General features: G+C 36.6%; 1 protein-coding gene across 2 annotated transcripts in view; it reads right to left on the bottom strand.

Moving 5' to 3' along the window:
* Positions 1 to 19,068, bottom strand: part of GLMN (glomulin, FKBP associated protein) — a 34,606-nt gene that overhangs the window by 11,583 nt on the left and 3,955 nt on the right. The window contains exons 4-11 of one of the 2 annotated variants that reach the window (XM_060625407.2): positions 15,888 to 16,004; positions 14,636 to 14,744; positions 13,211 to 13,457; positions 11,619 to 11,721; positions 4,482 to 4,669; positions 2,109 to 2,162; positions 679 to 709; positions 503 to 592 (exon numbers count right to left, since the gene is read on the bottom strand). In XM_060625407.2, the coding sequence (XP_060481390.2) occupies positions 503 to 592; positions 679 to 709; positions 2,109 to 2,162; positions 4,482 to 4,669; positions 11,619 to 11,721; positions 13,211 to 13,457; positions 14,636 to 14,744; positions 15,888 to 16,004 (939 nt within the window). The remainder of the gene's footprint in view (positions 1 to 502; positions 593 to 678; positions 710 to 2,108; positions 2,163 to 4,481; positions 4,670 to 11,618; positions 11,722 to 13,210; positions 13,458 to 14,635; positions 14,745 to 15,887; positions 16,005 to 19,068) is intronic. The other variant, XM_060625408.2, reaches the window with a different exon arrangement.

Raw genomic sequence — 19,068 nt, 5'->3', positions numbered from 1 at the left:
ATAACTAACAGATAGTCCTAAGCAAAATAAATCATAGGAGAGAAAAAATGTCTTTCTAGTAATGAGTCAATGCATGCCTTGATGGAGTCCTTAGGACTTGAGTTATGAGAAAAGTAAAGGAGCTTCATTTTTAAGGTCCCTACAGAAACAAAGTGTTTAAGAAGAAAATTACGTTTTTCCACCAGATGCTACACTATCAACTATGGTAGCCACTGGTCACATATAGCTATTTACGTTTAAATTAATTTAAATTAAATAAAATTTAAAATTCGGTTCCTTAACTCTAGCTACATTTCAAGTGTTCAATGTGGCTACTGGCTTTAATACTGTATCATACATAGCTAGAACACTTCCACCATCAGAGCAAGTTTTATTGGACACATGGCACTAGAGTTTTCAAAGGATATGGAGAAGGAAGTAGGAGAGGAGTCTGAAAAGACCTTTACTTAATTTTAGAATAGGAAAGGGGCTATTTCAGGATCAGAATACACATTTAACTGACCTGAGGTACAGTAAGAAAGCTCTTGATTTCTAAGTACTGGTGAAGTAAACTGTTGTCCTCTATTCTCAATAAACCATTCTCCAACAGATCCTATGGAGATACATATATACCAAAGTCAACAGCTGTATTTGTGCAACGACTGTGTGTAAATTACAATGGGTGCAAACAAATCTTACCACTCCTTTGGAGAAAACAGACTCTTCTGTTCTGGAAGAGAATATTAAAATTTATCAACATGACTTTCTAAACTGTTTTAGAATGATTCTTCATTTTAGGAAAAATAAAGCAAAAATTGAAATTAAAAGACTTTCAAAATATATATCATTAAGGAAAAATTCTATTGAAGAACTTAGTCAAAATTCTTAATCCACGTATGATCGGTCTTTTGACTTGGCTATTGACATCCAAATCCAACCCAAATCCACCCACTCAGGGCTTACTTCCTAGTATAACAAATCAACGGATCTTCGACAGTAAGTGCTAAGAAACCAATTATACATAATATGATATTATGTATTCCAGTTGATTAATCTGTAAAATCTTTTCAATTCTTTTTATACAAAAATAATAATTAAATGCTTTCCATTTGTGATCATATTTTTTTCAAGGTATATAATCTTTGTTAATTAAGTATTTAAGCTCTGTGGCAAAAAATATTATTTAAGGCCCAGGTTTTTATTCTAACCATGCAAGGAGTTAAAAGTGTTGTTTTTGTTTAATGACTAAATAGTCTGGAAATCTTAAGAATACAGAACGTAAGATTTAAATCAATACATATTCTCATTATATGAATAAAATAGAGACTAAAAAGAATGTAAAACCATTAAGACATACATAATACAGTAAATTTACAGAGTTAAAAACTGCTTGTGCCAGGAGACCCTTGGAAATTCCTGCCTTGTAGGCCGAGGCTTTGGACATTTGCCATGTTACAAATCTTCCTTCACCTGGGAAGAGATGGGATTGATAAACTGTCACTAATGTTCCTATAGGATACTACTGAAAGGTCCTGACTGATCGCAAGAGATAATTTAAACATGTTACAAGGAAAGAACACAAAGCATATAGAGTTTTGCAAAATGCTTAAATATGTCTGAAAAAATTACACATATTTGTTACTCTGTAATTTTTTTCAAAGAGAAAGACCTACATTCTTAATGCCTCAAGTAGAAGTTGTTGAATACAATCACTGTTAATAATCTGAGATATAAAAAGGTGGGGTCAAGACACCTCCTTCCTTTTAATGCAGTTCACATTGTGTCTATGAAGCAAAAACATGGATGAATTTCTTTTATTAACCACCTCGCTTAGATGGAGAAGGCTGCAGTGGGACAGAGGTGTTTTAACTTACCAACTTTTGAAATAAGGGGAGAAACATCAGAAGCAGATGACTGGAAACTCCCTTAGAAGCTAATATTTTAATATTTAAAAGAGATTTCTGTTGCAAAACCTCTTTGACTCATTTTTGTTTCATATTTACATCACTGTTTTATAAAATAACCAATTAATTAATTAGGGTCTGGCAAAGAGAAGGTAGTCTCCCCCACTTTTAACAAGAGCTACTTTAACACTATTTAATTCTGAGATGCCATCTAAATGATCTTACCTTTGCAAAAAGACTTCAATGTGCCCCATATTAAATTGCAATAGGTACGATGGGCTAAAACAGACAACATATATATGTATGTATATATCACCCACACATTTTTTAGAAATTTTGTATACATCAATACTGTTAAAGGTTAAATTGTGCCCCCCTCAAAAAAGAAATGTTAGAATCCTAACCTCCAGAACTTCAGCATATGACTTTATTTGGAGACAGGGCCTTGTTTTTTCTTTTTAATTGGGATGGGCAAGGGCGACAACAGGAACCACCCCCCCACACCTGTGAGGTCATTCCTGTGAACCCGAATCCAGTACAATAGGTGTTCTTATAATAAAGGGAAATGTGGACAGAGACATACACAGAGAGGATGCTATATGAACATAAAGCCAGATTGGAGTGACACATCTACAAGCCAAGGAACATCAAGGATTGCCAGCAAACCACCGTCACCAAGTGGAGAGGCATGGAACAGATTCTCCCTCACAGCCCTCTGAAGGGACCAATACTGCCCATACCTTGACTTGGATTTCCATCCTACAGAACTATGACAAAATACATTTCTGTTATTTTAAAGCTATCCAGTTTGTGGTGTTTTATTATGACAGCCTTCACAAACTAATATACATACCTAAGTCATTATGATGGTAGTGTGATTAAGAGTATAGGCTCTAGGGACGCCTGGGTGGCTCAGTCGGTTAAGCATCCGACTCTTGATTTTGGCTCAAGTCAGTCATGATTGCATAGTGGTGAGATCAAGCTCCACATCAGCTCTGTGATGGGGATGGAGCCTGCTTAAGATTCTCTCTCCCTTTCCCTCTGCCCCTCTCCTGGGGCTTTCTTTCTGTCTCTCTCTCAAGTAAGTATAGGCTCTGGGGGAAGACAAAACTGTTTGAATCCACCTATTCCACTAATTAGTTGTATGATATTAAGTGGTATCTTAACTTGTCTAAGCCTGTTATTTTCATTTGTAAAATGAGAATACTCTATTTCATAGTATTATAAAGATTTGATAATGCATATAAAGCTATTGGCATGTTTAATACATGATGAACATGCAAGTGGTAGCCATTATTGCAGTATTTACACAGAAATATATCCCCAGGTACATTCATAAGTAAATATATAAATGTACACAAAGAAATACAACTATCATCTGCAAGACAAATACATAATCATTATTATGGATATTAAAGTCCAAGAGGTGTTATGTTATAAAATTATGTATCTTAAAAATAATTTGATAAACTTTATGGGAAAAGGAGGGCAAGGTCAAGATAATTACAACAGGAAGATGTGACTGAAATTGGGTGATTAGTGAAGGCTTTCCTCATAAAGCGACATTTAAGGTTAAAGATGTTTGTTCTAAGCATATACAAAGGCCCTATAGCAGAAAGGTTTGTGACACATTTGAATAAAAAAACAAAAAAAGGTCTATGTTATTGGAGCATAGTAAACAAGAGAAAAAGTGGTAGAAGGTGAATCAGGGCAATCAAGCAGAGATCAGATAATGTATAAGCTTGTCTTATGTAAAGACTTTTAGACTTTAGAACAATAAAAAGCCAGTGAAGGGTTTACATTAAGGGACTACTCTTAAAGCTTCACTTTCTGTGTTGAAAATGAGTTGGATTAAAAGGGATTGAGGTTGGATATATAAATAACCACTCAGGACTACAAGAGTAATCCAGTTAAAAGATGATGGCATTTTAGATACCCACCCTTCCACCATGGGTAAATGAGCAGTTCCCTCTCTTACAGTACAGGGCGATCCCCAAAGCTTCAAAACCAAGCCCAGTTTCACACTCTTAAAAAAATTTTTATTTAAGTAATCTGTACACCCAACATGGAGCTCTTGAACTCACAACCCCAAGATCAAGAGTCAGATGCTCTTCCAATTGAGCCAGCCAGGCACTCCCAGTTTCACACTTTGACTCTTGTCCCCACCATTATGTCTATTTCAATTCTCACCCCCCGCCACCACCTTTCACTATTGGAGTACTGTTGGCTTAAACAGATTATAGACTATATAATAATAGAAATAGTTCTTGTTTAGGGGCACCTTGGTGGCTCAGTTGGCTAAGTGTCTGACTCCTGATTTCAGCTCAGGTCATGCATGATCTTACTGTTCATGGAATCAAGCCCCACATCAGGCTCTGTGCTGACAGTGTGGAGCCTGTTTGGGATTTTCACTCTCCCCCACCCATCCATCTCTGCCCCTCCGCCACTCACACTTTCTCAGAATAAATATTCAAAAAAATAGCGTTTGTTTATACTTCATTTAAAGTATTAGTATAATAATAAGTATGCTGGAAATTAGATATATGAGTTTGATACTCCTTTTACAATTACACGAATAAATCAAACACTAACTCCTACCTTAAGACCATTGGAAGCTGATCGATACTGATGCCCTGTACAAATACTAGATAGGCCAGAGAAGCCATAGAGTCTGCTAACTGTTTGTCTTCTTCTTCCTCAAATTCAAGATAATCCCATGTCTTCTTTTTCCTTCCATGATTAAAAATCATTTTGGGGAAAGGATGTCCAATTGCTGATAAGAAACCCTGTTGAAATGGATAAAAAAAAGTAAGCTACAGCAGACAGACTCTAGTATGCTCTTCTCACCCTCCCGTGCCATATTCACATCCTGTATAATCCTCACCCCTTGAGTGTGAGTGAGACCTGTTGGACTTGCTTCAACCTAACAGAATATGGCAAGATACCACCCCATGATTAGATTTTGTTATGACAAGAAGTGAAAGGATTTTTTGCAGATGTACCTAAGGTTCCAAATCAGTTGATTCGGGGTTATTAGAAAGGTGACTATCTCTGGTGGGCCTGAATTAATCAGGTAGAAGTCTTTAAAAAAGGGTCCAGTCCAGTCTGGGGCACCTGGGTGGCTCAGTTGGTTAAGTGTCTGACTCTTGGTTTCAGCTCAGGTCATGGTCTCCCAGCTTCATGGGTTCGAGCCCCACATCAGGCTCTGCACTGGCAATGAGGAGACTGCTTGGGGATTCTCTCTTTCTCCTCTCTCTCTGTGCCCACCCCGCCAACTTGCACTGTCTCTTGTCTCTCTCAAAATAAATAAACTTTATTTAAAAAAAATAAAAAAATAAAAAAGGGTCCAGTCCCTCCTTGAGAGTCAGAAACTCACCGCTGGAGGCATTAAAGAACTAAGCTTCCATGTTATGAGAGGGTCTGTGGAGAGGGCTGTCTGTAGGAACAACCTCTAGGAACTGAAAGTGGTTCCTGACCAAATAGCCAACAGGAAAATGGGGACCTCAATCTATAGCTTCAAGGAGATAAATTTGCCAACAACCTAAGGGAAATGAGTGGGAAGATGAGAAAGTTCTGGAGACAGATGGTGGTAATGGTTGCATGACAACGTGAATGTATTTAATGCCACTGAAATGCACTCTTAAAAATGATTTTTAAAATAGTAAATTTTATGTTATGTATATTTTATCACAATTTTTTTTTAAAGTGCCTAAGGTATTTGAAAGCAATCTAAAAAATGTGAGACATACAAATACCATGAAATGATAGTAAACTAACTACTTAGAAGAAGATTACTCTAGGAACAGTGCTCCAGTGACCACTTTGAGGCTTTGGAAACTGGTGATATCTCATATCACAAGGGTTCTTGTGTCATAAGAGAAAGAGGACCATGAGTGGACAGGACTACAGTTTTACCTTTTTTTTTAAGGAGGTAAGAATAGAGAAAAAAAAGACACTCAGGAAACATAAAGCTACTCCTATGCCTCTTATATTATTCCTAACTACAGTATACTAGAAAGCATCTGACCTTCAGAATCCAATGGAATTACCACCTATTAGCTATCAGATACTGGACAAGTTACGTAACTTCTCTAAAGCCTCAGTTTCTTTACCTAGAAACTGATATAATTCCTGTGTCAAATATCTATTGAGAACATCTACAAAAAAAATATGAGGAGAGCCTGAGTGGCTCAGTCAGTTAAGCATCCGACTCTCAATTTCAGCTCAGGTCATGATCTCTTGGTTCGTGAGATCAAGCCCTGTGCTGGGCTCCGCACTGGGCTCCACGCTGGGCTCCACGCTGGGCATGGAGCCTGCTTGGGATTCTCTCTCCCTCCTTCTCCCTCTGCCCCTCCCCTGCATAAGCTCGCACGCTCTCCCTTTCAAAAAGTATAAAAAAGTCATAACATACTATATAAGTCAAAAGGGAATGTCAAGAACAGCTAAATCAGAATACTGACTTTCCACATATTCACTCATTTATTTAATAAATATTTGAGTATCAGGCACTGGGCCTGACATTGTAGGGAATAATAAAGTCAAATAAGACTTTTCCAGCCTTCAAGGAAGTAAAATCTGCTGATCCCAGATGGCTCCATTAGTCATTTCAGAACACAAAAAAGAACCAGGGGAAATCATCCACAGTCACAAGAGACTGCTATTCAGCTACCAGATGCTAAATATATATACTGTTGTACTGATTTTCAAAGCCATGCAGTCTTGTTATAGCTGTAAGAAAAAAAGTTTACTGTACTTGGATTCCAAATGTCCTCTTAACCATGAAGCTCCATTTCTTCATTCAGCCAATATTAGATGTACTTTTTCCCAGAGTAAGGTTAGCCTTTTAAAAACCCATTATACATAACCAGATTCTACAGTGCTACTTTGGGATTATCTGGGGTCCACCTGTGTCCAAATTAGGGCCTTCACAATCTACCCACACACCAGCAGTCTTGCTCAGACCCAGGATGTACCTGCCACTCTACAATTTCTCATGGCAGACTTGGCCCTTTTTTTAAAGCATGTTTCTATGCTGAAACCCTTGGGACATTCAAGCAGTTCTCTATCAAAAAACTTCTGCCAGGGCACCTGGGTGGCTCAGTCAGTTAAGTGTCTCTTAATTTCAGCTCAGGTCATGATCTCATGGTTCCTGGGTTTGAGACCTGCATCAGGTACTGTGCTGACAGCGCAGAGCCTGCTTGGGATTCTCTCTCCCTCTTTCTCTCTCTGCACCTCCCCAGCTCATGCTCTCTCTCCCCCAAAATAAATAAACTTTAAAAAAAAAAAAAAAGGCAAAACTTCTGCCAATGGTGGGACAGCTCAAGCTATCAATCTCAAGTGTTCCCACTTATCTGGACTTCTCCAGCATAGAAATGAAGGCACCTCCTCACTTTATCTCCTACCCTGATTTTACCTCTGCTTGATTGCTTTGTGCTTCCTCACTTCTATAAGATCTTAAACTTTCTTCCCTATACCCTCAACCTTTTCATAGAATACTTGCTCTATCTTACTGCTCTAATTAAACCTGACTGATTTCTGGTGGAGGCTCCTCATCCTCTCACACCTCTTACATAGCACAGCCAGGGAGGCAAGAGTGGGGAAGGGTGGTATAGGTAGAGGCTGGGTATTACCTTGGTTCTTCCTGTACTCTCAAGCAAAAGCACATTTTCCTTTGAGGTAGATACTGACCTTTTATTGTTCTTATCTCTGCCATATGCTGACTTCCTGGTCATTTCCCCACATTCACTGAAGACTTTGGTACCTGCTCACAATCTTCTCTATCCAACTGCTACGATGTGGGAAAGTTCAGTGTTCACATAGGTAACTCCTCTAACAGTCCAGCCTCATGGTTCTTGATTTCTAAATTCCAGTGACCCTAACTTCTAATTCATTTCAGCACGTAATCCCATCCTGAACCTCTGTCAGCATTTGGAGCTATTCCATATTAGATACTAAACTCCAGCATTTCACTTTCTGACCATAACTTCTTATCCTGTCTCTCCTACCAACCTGCTTTTGTACCTCTGACCTTTCTAGTTCTGTGATCCCTTCATCTAACCTACCTATCTGTCCCCTCCTAACTTCCCTTCTTTCCCTGTCCAACCAAGACATTTCTGGTCATTTGAACTACTTACACACTGTATTTCCTTTAGCTCCATCTACCCAATAAAATGCCAGCTTTGGAAAAAAAACTACCATCCACCTTCTCTACTTCCACACCCAGTCAATTGACTACTGTTGAAGAAAAAAATCATACACAAATACAGACTGTTACCACTATAGTTGTGGTCTTCAATCACAGCTGAGTGCTCAGACTAGTGACTAATGCTTTCATAGTCTTCTACCATCTCTTTTCTTTTCCCTTCAGTATTCCAAACCTTTACCAGTTCCTTGAAGCCCCCATTTCTACCTCCTCATTCTTAAGAGATCTCCTTCACCTAGAAATCCGAGGCCAGTGGGTTTGATTCCTTTCAATTGTAATATTCCATTCCTGCTATAAATTTCGCTGCATACATACCCATTCTTACCTCCTCCAGGTGTCCTTGCTCCTGTGGCCAGCTGTGTGCTCTCGAGCCACATTATTTCATTTATCCCATTATACTTCTCTTTTCCCCCTCTAATGGTTCCTATCCCTTCGAGTCTATAAATACACATGCTCAAGCCTCCCTATCTCCCCTATTACCTTCCTACCCCAAGTTCATGTCTTCTAGCTACTGCTTCTTCTTTCTTATCCTTCCTCTTTTGAAGAACACCTTATACTAGCTCCCCCCTATTTCTCATTTTTCATGCACCCCTTTATCCACTCTACTGTTTTTTGTCTCCAACACTCCACTTAAACTGTTCTTGCTAAAATTATCAATGCCATCTTCCTAAATCCAATGGATGCCCTTCAGCTGTTACTTTACAGGCTCTCTCTGCTGCATTTAACACTACCAATCACTTCTTTCTTCCTGAAACTCTACTACCCCAGTTTCTGTGATACTTGTACAACCTCTGTGACCCTTCTTCCTTGGTCTCTTTGGTGGACTTATCTTAAGTGTTGGTACTCTGTAGGGTTCAGTCCTAAACCCTTTTCTTTTCTCACAATGACCTACCTCTTTAGGTGATCTCATCAAAGTTTGATCATTATTCAAAATTTATTCCTTAAAAACCTGCTCTCTGGGAACTGGCTATATATTAAGAAATTTACTGCTAATCTTGCTAGATGTCATAATGGATTGTGGTTGTGTTTTTATAAGTCCTCAGTAGTTAAAGAAGCATAGTTAAGAGACTTATGGAAGAAATGATAGATCTACGACTTGCTATAAAATACCATAGTAGGGAAAACAAAGGAGGGTAGATAAAACAAGATTGGCAAAATGTCAAAAATTGTTAAAGCTGGGTAATGGGTATACCAGGGGTACATTATATTGTTCTTTCCACTTTTCTGAATGTTTTTAAATTACCTTAATAAAAAAATTTTTTTTAAGCACAAAACACCTTGTTCTTTGTTCTGTATTCTCTATCTCAGCTACTGGCACTTTCATCTGCCCAGTTCCCCAAGCACAAAACTTATGAATCAACGTTTTAACCGTTTTTCTAAATCCAATTAATGACCAAATTTTGTCAATTTTACCTACTATGAAGTTTTTTTATTTTGCCCTCTCCCCTTCATCTCTACCATTTCTATAATCAGGATCCCACTATTTCTCACCTAATTCCCAAAACACACCTAAGGATCTCCCTATTTTCAATCTTATTTCTGTTAAATTCAACCTCCACTGAAGTGATGAATCCAAAACAAATACATCACTCCCAGGCTTAAAATCCTATAACAGCCACCAACTTTCATAGCTATTTTCTCAAAATAGGGTACATATATCATATATGGTAATTTTTATACAATATCCACTGGATTATACTGTACTCTAATATTGCCAACAGTGAAGAGGCCCTGTTATGGTCGGCTATGTACTCCTTGGAAAACTCCTCCCTTTCTCTCCTTCTATGTCACTCTTAGCCTCTTCCCTACTATCTTGACCATCAGCATTAATTCCATTAACTACATAACCCTATTCATATCATCTCTCCTCAGAATCTAGTTCCCCTACATTTCTGACATCTCCTCTTCGAAACCCTTCTCCTACCTCTTCTCAGATTTCAGATACCCTTCAGGTATGGCCTGTGGAACTTACAGTTATCAGCAAAATTCATTCTTCTTGAAATGGTCTCTTACCTCTTTTGCTCTAAAGGTAACCTGACTCCTCTGACAACAACTACTTTGTCTGAAAACCTCTCACAGGTTGTTATTTTTTCACCCATATCCACTATATCAAGCCTGGAAGTAAAATACCTGTTCTCCTTGCTATTTCTAGGCCATTCTCCCCCTTCCTCTCTAAAACCCCTCTCTTCAACCCCTTTGAAACTTATTTCATATGACTGTATTAGATCTACCCCAAGGTCACACCATTAATTGGGTTTCTGACATTATTCTTAATCATAATTCTGTGTAACTTAAATGTACAACCAAAGATCTTCTAATATCCTGGAATCTCAGGTACTTCACTTTGGTCCAATGATTTCAGCCTCTACTTCTCCTAAGAACACTCACTCCATGGTCATACCCCAGACATTATTAATAACTAACTTTTCCACAGTGTAACTGCAAGCATCCTGTTCTTTAACCTCCAATCTTTTCAGGTCATTCCCTTTAGTAACCTAGCTCTGACAACTTGTCAGTCACACCAGGACCTACAATCCAGTGATCCCATCATCTATTCACTGTCTCTCACATTTAGTATATCCTAACTTCCCTCTTTACTCAGCTTAAATTCTACTGTGCGTCACAGTCACTTCCCTGCATACATGCTCAATGCCATTTCCTCTCTCTTGCTTTGTAGAACTCCCACAGTTCTCAAAACCTGACCTATTTAAATCCACTTTCTTCCTATGTTGCACCTACCATCATACAGCTGAACATAGCTGAAGAAAACCCACAACCACAGTGGCTGCTCTAACCTGAAATTCATGACTACCAATCTCAAGTACATATTTTTCCATATTTCACATTAGTTCCCTAATAAAGAATCTCAGCACACTTAAAAATACTGGATACATTAAGCCAAATTACTTTTCAAATGAAATTTACTTATTTCTGGAGGTATTTTGAAAATATTTATCATGACCCTTAAAACTGAGGATATCCTTTGGCACAGAAATTCTACTTCTAGGAATTGACTTTAAGAAAACAACTAAAGAAATATATAAAGATTTGGTTAAAAGGATACTTACCACAGACTTAACAGTTAACAAAAGAAAACTGGAATTGTTCTATAATAATGAAAAACTGGAGAAAACCTAAGTGTTGAGCTAGATGGCCCAGGTCAAAGATATTATGCAAGGTCCATACCATGGAATACTATGGACAATGGAAAGACAATGGAAAAATATTCATAATATGCTAAGAGAAATAAAGTACATTCCAAAAGGGTATGTAGATAGACTCTTCTAAAAAATTATTTACACATATGTATAAATTTACTTATAAAAGCAAAGTCTAGAAGGTGTTAATTTCATTACCTAAATAATATTATTGATGTTTATCTTCCATCTTTTTATCTGTGTTCTACAAAAAATACATATTGCCTAATTAATAACATATCAACTTACATGACCACATGCAGTACATGAGAATATAGCAGGACAACATTTTAAATTATAGCAGATTTTATGGCAGATTAAATTAGCTGTACTTACTATTATTTCAGATGCAAAACATCTTAAAGGATCATTTCCAGCTTCTTTAGATTGCTCAAAGAATTGTGCTGTCAGCAAAGGGCATTTCAAGCTTTTGAAACAACTAAGGTGTAAGAAATGGGTTACTGTGAACACAGCATTTCCTAAGTATAAAATACCTAATTTTATAAACATATCCAAGTTAATTTTACATGAAAAATAACATAAGCACCAATAACTCAATGGCTTATAAAACTGGTGATGTAACATCTTTCTTACCAGTATTGGGGAAAGCATGAGAACTCCTTGCTAGACTCAATGTGGTAAGACTGACTTCCATGTCTGGACTGTATCAATGATTACTGAATGTTTGTTTGAGGATCAGTGCTATTCTCCATGACGTAGATTTCATCAGGTCAAAGAAAAATTGGGACAATGTAATTTTTTTCATAAAGCTGTATTTGTTTTACTTACAAAACCAAATTTTATTCTATGATTAAGCCCCTCCTACTTCTTTAGTTTAAATATCTTTAGTTTCATGAGATAATGCATTTTATAAATGGTAAAAAAAAAATTTTTAATGTCCTAACCTGAAAAAATAGAAAGCTAACAGTTTTAGTCTACAAAATTTAAAAGATAAAATTATTGGTCCATGTAATTAAATAGTCCAACACTGTCCAACAGAAATACAATACAAGCTCCATATATGATTTAAAATCTTCCAGTAGTCACATTAAAAAAAAAACGGGGGGTGGGGGGGGGCAGCGTCTGGGTGGCTCAGTTGGTGAAGCGTCCGACTTCGGCTCAGGTCATGATCTCATGGTTTATGAGTTCGAGCCCCACATCGGGCTCTGTGCTGACAGCTAGACCCTGGAGCCTGCTTCAGGTTATGTATCTCCCTCTCCCTCTCTGCCCCTGCCCCACTTGTGCTCTGTCTCTCTGTCTCTATTAAAAATAAATAAAATGTAAAAAAAAAAACAAGGGAAATTTTAATTTATCTTATTAACTCAATGTATCTGAAATACTACTATGTGAATATGTTAATATAAAAATTATTGAGGTATTTTGGCATTTTTTTATAATAAGTCTTCAAAATCCAGGGAGCATTTTATATTTAGAGCACATCTTAATTTGGAATAGCCATATGTCAAGTGCTTGATAGCCATATTGAACAGTGCATGTTTAGTCCCCCCTAATTGAATGCTATTGGGTACTCTTACCGTTTTTGTGGTCAAGTTGGATGTTTAACTGTCTGGTGCTGCTTCTGTTGCTTTCAAAGGGAGAGCAAAAACATAATTCCCCCACAGAAAGACCAGATTCTTTAGCTACACCTATTTCCCCCGCTTTTATTATTCACTTGCTATGATGAGTAAAGCCAAGTCAAAGAAGAATATCAAGTAAATTAAACAAATGGATTTGGGTTTTTAATTTTTAAAAATGTAGAACATGGCATTTAATGAGGCATGGACCACTGAACCCCATAATCTTCTAAAATTCAAAATCTGAAATTAGACATCTACATCCAAGGCAAAAAAATAAAACAAAGAAACATAAATTAACTGAGCTATAATTACTTAATTCCATTGTGAAATGTTACCAAAAATTATACTTACAATTTCAGTAATTCATCCTTTAACTTTTCATTTTCACTTTCCACTGAGTTTTCTTTGTCATTAATGACTTCTTCCACAAAAGGCTTAGTGAATTCTATTAAGGCCTTGCAACACTGACAAAGGCCATAGTCATCTGTTTGTATTTGTTCTTTTGAATATGGAACAGGAAGGAGAGATAGCTGACTCCAAAGAGTGGACAGCGCTAATCCAACTGAATATGCCTTGTTGTTACGAAGTTTCTGAATCACTAAAACAGAGACCAAGTTGTGACTTGAGGTAGCTCCATTAAGTATGCTAAACATGGGACAAGTCCAGTAAACACAGAATTATAACACACTTTATTAAAGAAAATATTGTAACGATGATCACTGGGTTCTTCTCCTGAAACCAATACTACACTGTATGTTAACCAACTTGAATTTAAATAAATTTAAATAATAAAACAAATATATTGTAACAACTCTGAAATCAGGATAACATAGCTTAATTGGTAGTTTTTTTTTTTCCTTCTTAGTGGTATATGAAATATTGGAGCATCTTACCATCATGGCACCTTACAATAGATGCCATGTTTAAGTATGTTTCTAAGAGTTTACATGGTTAAGGCAGAAACACTTCGTTCCACATTTTTTGGTCATTCTAAGTATCAAATAAGAGAAAGAAATACAAAGAAATATATTTACAAAATATAAAGCACTGTAAAAATGACAGGTAGTATTATTAGATTTTCCTTTCTAGGAGATTTTGAGTATTTCAAGTGGTACACAGCTGCTTTATTCTCATTTAAAATGGATTTACTCTAACTTCTGACTCTGGGTCCTTCTATCAGATTCTGAGCTATATGTAAGTCATAAAATGAAGAAGTGGTCTCAGCTCATGGATACTGTCTGCTCTGGATGCTAAGGTCCATTGCTTAACAATAATGTTACTGCACTCAACCATAAAGACTTTTCTTCACTTGTTTCATTCACCAGCACCTTTGCTATTCCCAGCCTCAACTTCCCAAGACAGAGGATGAGCAATGCCCCGCGTGATACGGTTTTTAACCAAGATACACAACCTATCACAATGCTAACAGAATGAGTACTGCAGACATCATAGAGGCAATCCTTTAAATATGTTTACAGGGAAATTTCTAGATACAAGTTGCAGATAGGAAGATTAGGCAAAAAGCTACAGATTACAACACAGTCCCTGAAAATAGCATGACATTCAACAAAATCTATTCTGGGTACCGTCTGTGCCGGTATTGTCCTCTTTCTATAGGCAGCAGGATTCAAACGGGCACTGCTATTGCTAGTTTAAGCAGAGTACTCAATAATGAGTCATAAATTTTACTTTGATATAGTACTGACATTTTACAGTAGTATCAAGAACTTAACACAGATAAAACAAGAAACTCTTAGATATCAAAATACTCATTACCTGTTTGTAATGGCTGAAGTAAAAGAAGAATTATCTGAGATATCTGTTTTCCAGAGGGCTCTTCAATCAGTTCAAGCAAACCCAACAATAATTCCTTTGGATTACATAACTATAAAAATATTCACAATTGAACCTGTTTAATACAAGTTGTATTTAAAGCCACATGATTACTAGTTTTAAAAGGCAGCATATACTGAGAAAATACCATTATTTTTGCTTAACAGTACAACACCTCATATAACTTAAAAAAATACACGAGCAAAACATAGAATCTGACTGTCAAATCAATATAAAACTAAAAAGAAGCAAGAATGAGTCTCTTAATAGACAACTACCTTTTGGAGACTTAAATTCCTCGCTAAAGGAGAAGTCAGAAAAACAGGGAGAAGGAAGAACTTGATTACCAGACTTCAGTTTCTTTTGAGCTTTGCCCGTCTACTCTGAAGGATACTATAGTAGTTTCTCAGGCTTCCAGCAAGTGGGGCCTTTCTATCTCACCCTGCCAGGGTATTTCTGAGTGCAGTCTTTTTTGTCCTTCCTGAACAGATGAAACTTTGCATTGTCTTCTGACTAGCCATAATCACCTCACTTGCCTTTTTTTTTTTTAAAGTCCTCATTGTTAATAACTACTATCTAGATGGGGTTTCCTCTTTCCAAGTACTGTATATATTTTTATTTGCAGTGATCTCTAAGTAGACTCTTACAACGTCCTTTTCCTTAGAATTTATCTTTCTTTACCATCATTTTTTACTTTTAACTCTAATAACCTTTCCCCAAGGGTCTCTAAGGTTGTTGGTCACAACTAATCTGCATCCTATTACCATGTCCACCGTTATCACTTGCATTCTAGGTTTTTTATATCCTTTTAGAGAACATACCACAGAGAAAAGAGCATTGGCATTTGCTAGTTGCAATGTTGCTAAAAGAACAGTGTAGCCTTGAATTGCCTCTCTAAACCTTGAATTCCATATCTATACAATAAGCTACTTATTAAAAATAGAATTTTTAGGTATCTTCTTCGAGATTCTGAATCAGTGGGTCTGAGATGAGGTTAGATAATTCTACCCAGAAATTTGGAAAAACGGAAATGGATTTGCTCATCCAATCAATAAGACTGGGCCTTTTCTCCAAAGAGTCCCCTCCTATATTTTCATTAAAAGCTTTGTCACCCCAAATAAGCATTAAACATTAAAGGGAATTACAAAATACTGCTGGCTATTGTGACAAAGAGAACCTAATTTTGTTAACTTACCTTTACCAATAAATCAAGCATCAGAAAATAATGTTTTCTTTTCTCATCTTCCTTATTCCACAAAAGACATCGAACAACAGGACCAACAAGATTCCAGCCCATATTATTGATGATGACCTGTAAAAACATTTTCAGAGTAAAGCAAATACTGCCATCTATAGGACTCTTACACTGAGCTTTCTGATCTTGAAGGAGCTGAGAATTCCCTCTGAAGAGCTAAGATGAGACAAATGAAGTCTACAGTATTTCACCAGGGACTTCTTAGGGTTCGCTGCTAGCAAATACAACATTTTAAAATAGTTTTTTTTAATACTTTCACTGAGGAAATGTGAATGGGCATTTACTTTAAATCAGGCAAGTTCATGATTGAAATAGGTCTTCTATTTCTAAAAAGAGAGTTAATTTATTTAATATAAGCAAATACTTAATTTTCACGGAGAATTTTGCTCTCCTAATTCATAAAGAAATCCACCCAATGCTCATGAACCTTTTAAATAAAGTTCCTTGGAAAATATGCAAACATGTTATAATTATGTAACTTATGTAAAAGAAGGGGATGCCACCTCAGTTAATTTTTCTCCTACATAAAAGTTGCTTCTATTTTCTTTCTTTCTTTTTTAAATTTTTTAATGTTCATTTGTGAGAAAGAGAGAGAGAGAGAGACAGAGTGTGAGCGGGGGAGGGGCAGAGAGAGAGTGAGACACAGAATCTGAAGCAGGCTCCAGGCTCTGAGCTGTCAGCACAGAGCCTGACATGGGGCTCGAACTCACGAACCGTGAGATCATGACCTGAGCCAAAGTCAGACACTTAACCGACTGAGCCACCCAGGCGCCCCACAAGTTGCTTTCAAAGCAAGTTGCTTTTTCTTTTCAAGATATTCCAGAGTGCTTATCATATAAATAAATGTTTATCTTTTTAATTAGTGATTCACATTCACTATCACAACTACTATTTTCAGAACTATCAACAATGTACTCCACTTCTCTGGCTTGATTTTACTTCAACTCATCAGTATTTTATCAAGAATATACTACTATATGTCAAGTCCCTAAAATATTCTGGTGCTAGAAATAAAACAAGAACGTATTAGATAAGATCTCTACCATCACAGAATTACATTCTAGGTTCACTCAAAAATAAAACAAACCCACACATTTGGGAGGAAGACAATTAAGTACAATACCTCCTCCATGACCCCACTCTCTTAAGATAAAGGTAGAGGATAAGGTATAGCAAGAGAAGAGTCCTTTCCATCTAGGGAAGGCCTCTTCCCAGAAGAGGCAATGGCTAAGTTAAGGCTTATTAGGTAAGTCTGTCAGGCATAGGTAGCTGGGGAACACATTCAAGGCTCTGAAACAGCAATGTGTAAAGGTACCTAAGACTTAACATGTCCTAGAGAACTAGCAACAGAATATGTTAGGGTACGTGAACAAATAGCTTACAAAAGAGGAAATATTTTTTACCTTTTTGCTCATTTATCAATTGGACATTTCAGTGTTTGTCTTTATCAGTCTTCATGAGCTTCCTACATGTTAATATTCCCTTCTTATATTTACGAAAAATAATTATTTGGTTTTTTGACTGTCCTTATTTTTTATATAGCAAAATATACTTTTTGCCTCGGTCTTTTAGGTCTAAAATGGATTTCCTCCTTTAGAGATTCATAAACATTCATTTAAAATTAAATATATATACATTCCCCCTTTCTTTTTATTCAATAAGATTTATGCTAAAAACGTGGCATAAAATGAAGACTTAAATTGATTTTTTTTAAACAAACAGCAAAACAATCATCCTTTTTACTGAACAGGAAAGATTTCAGCTGATCTCTCAGAATATTCTTTTCATACTAGTTACTCCTGGCTGGCACACTCTTCTCACAGATAGCTCCATATTTTATATCCCTCCTTCCTTCAAATCTCTGTAATTTCACCTAGCATGGTCCATTCCCCAGTCATGCTTTACTTTTTTCTATAGTATTTATCAGTTTCTAACACACTATATAATTTATAGTGTAGATACCTGTCTTCATTAGAATTTAACATCTATACGGGCACTGATTTTTGTTTACTGCTATCTATTCCTAGCATCTAGACAAGGGCCTGTTACAAAATAGGTGTTCCATTAATACAGGCGAGTGATATCTATTACCTTTTGGTGTAACAAATTATCCTCCCTCCAAAGATTTGATATTCTGTTTTCTTCCATTTTTTTGTTGTGGCTAAACTTAATATTCAGGTCTTGAATCAGAAACATATTATAAACCTATTTTTTCCCAAGTTACTAAATACTTATTCCACCATTACTTACCATGACTATACTCGCTTTTTAAAACTTAACTGGTTCCTGTGAGACTTCTACTTTTCCAACTATGTACTTCTTTCCCTTTCCATTGGTCTACCTCTACCCTGTAAGTGATTCTCTGGGAATAATTATCAAGGAAATTTCAGTTTTGAGTAAGATGTTACATATCTGAACTGAAAAAAAATAATTTTGATAAAATGTTTTATAAACATCATCTCAGCTGCAAGGTATCTAGTTCCTATATAAATAGTGAATGGTTATGAGGAAGGAAAATAAATACTATCCATAAACTACACCTTTTTTAATTTAATACTAACTACCTACAGAATAAGATTATTATCCCCAAATGACAGATAAGAATGCCAAAGTTTAGAGATTACTGCCATGCCCAATATCTAACATCTAAATTGTGGCAAACCAAGATGTGCATATGTCTGTCTGTCCAGGTCCAAAGCCCATGTGTTTCCCACTATACCACTGGTTTTCAATGGGGGCTATTTTGTTTCATATCTGCCAGGGACATTTGGCAATATCTAGAGACATTTTTGATTGTCATTATGGAATGGGGGGGGAAGGGGAGAGAGTGGGAGGGTGCTACAAATATCTACAGTATAAATGTTGAGAAGCCCTGTACTATAGGACAAAGTATTCATATACTTTTTTTTTAAACATTTACACAAAGCAGATTAATAGTCAATTTTGATCAATCCTAATTGCATCACCTGGCAAGAAAATTAAGTTGCAGTCAGTTTGAAACCCTGTCTTACTGGGGCACCTGGGTGGCTCAGTCAGTTAAGCATGCGACTCTTAATTTCAGCTCAGGTCATAATCTCACTGTTTTAAGATCAAACCCCACAGCATCTCCCAGCTGGGCATG

The sequence above is a fragment of the Panthera onca genome, chromosome C1, assembly GCF_046562875.1.
Source record: "Panthera onca isolate mPanOnc1 chromosome C1, mPanOnc1 haplotype 2, whole genome shotgun sequence".
In the NCBI taxonomy this organism is placed as follows: Eukaryota; Metazoa; Chordata; class Mammalia; order Carnivora; family Felidae; genus Panthera; species Panthera onca.
The sequence above is the reverse complement of the archived record's forward strand: the minus strand, read 5'-3'. Positions and strand labels throughout refer to the sequence as shown.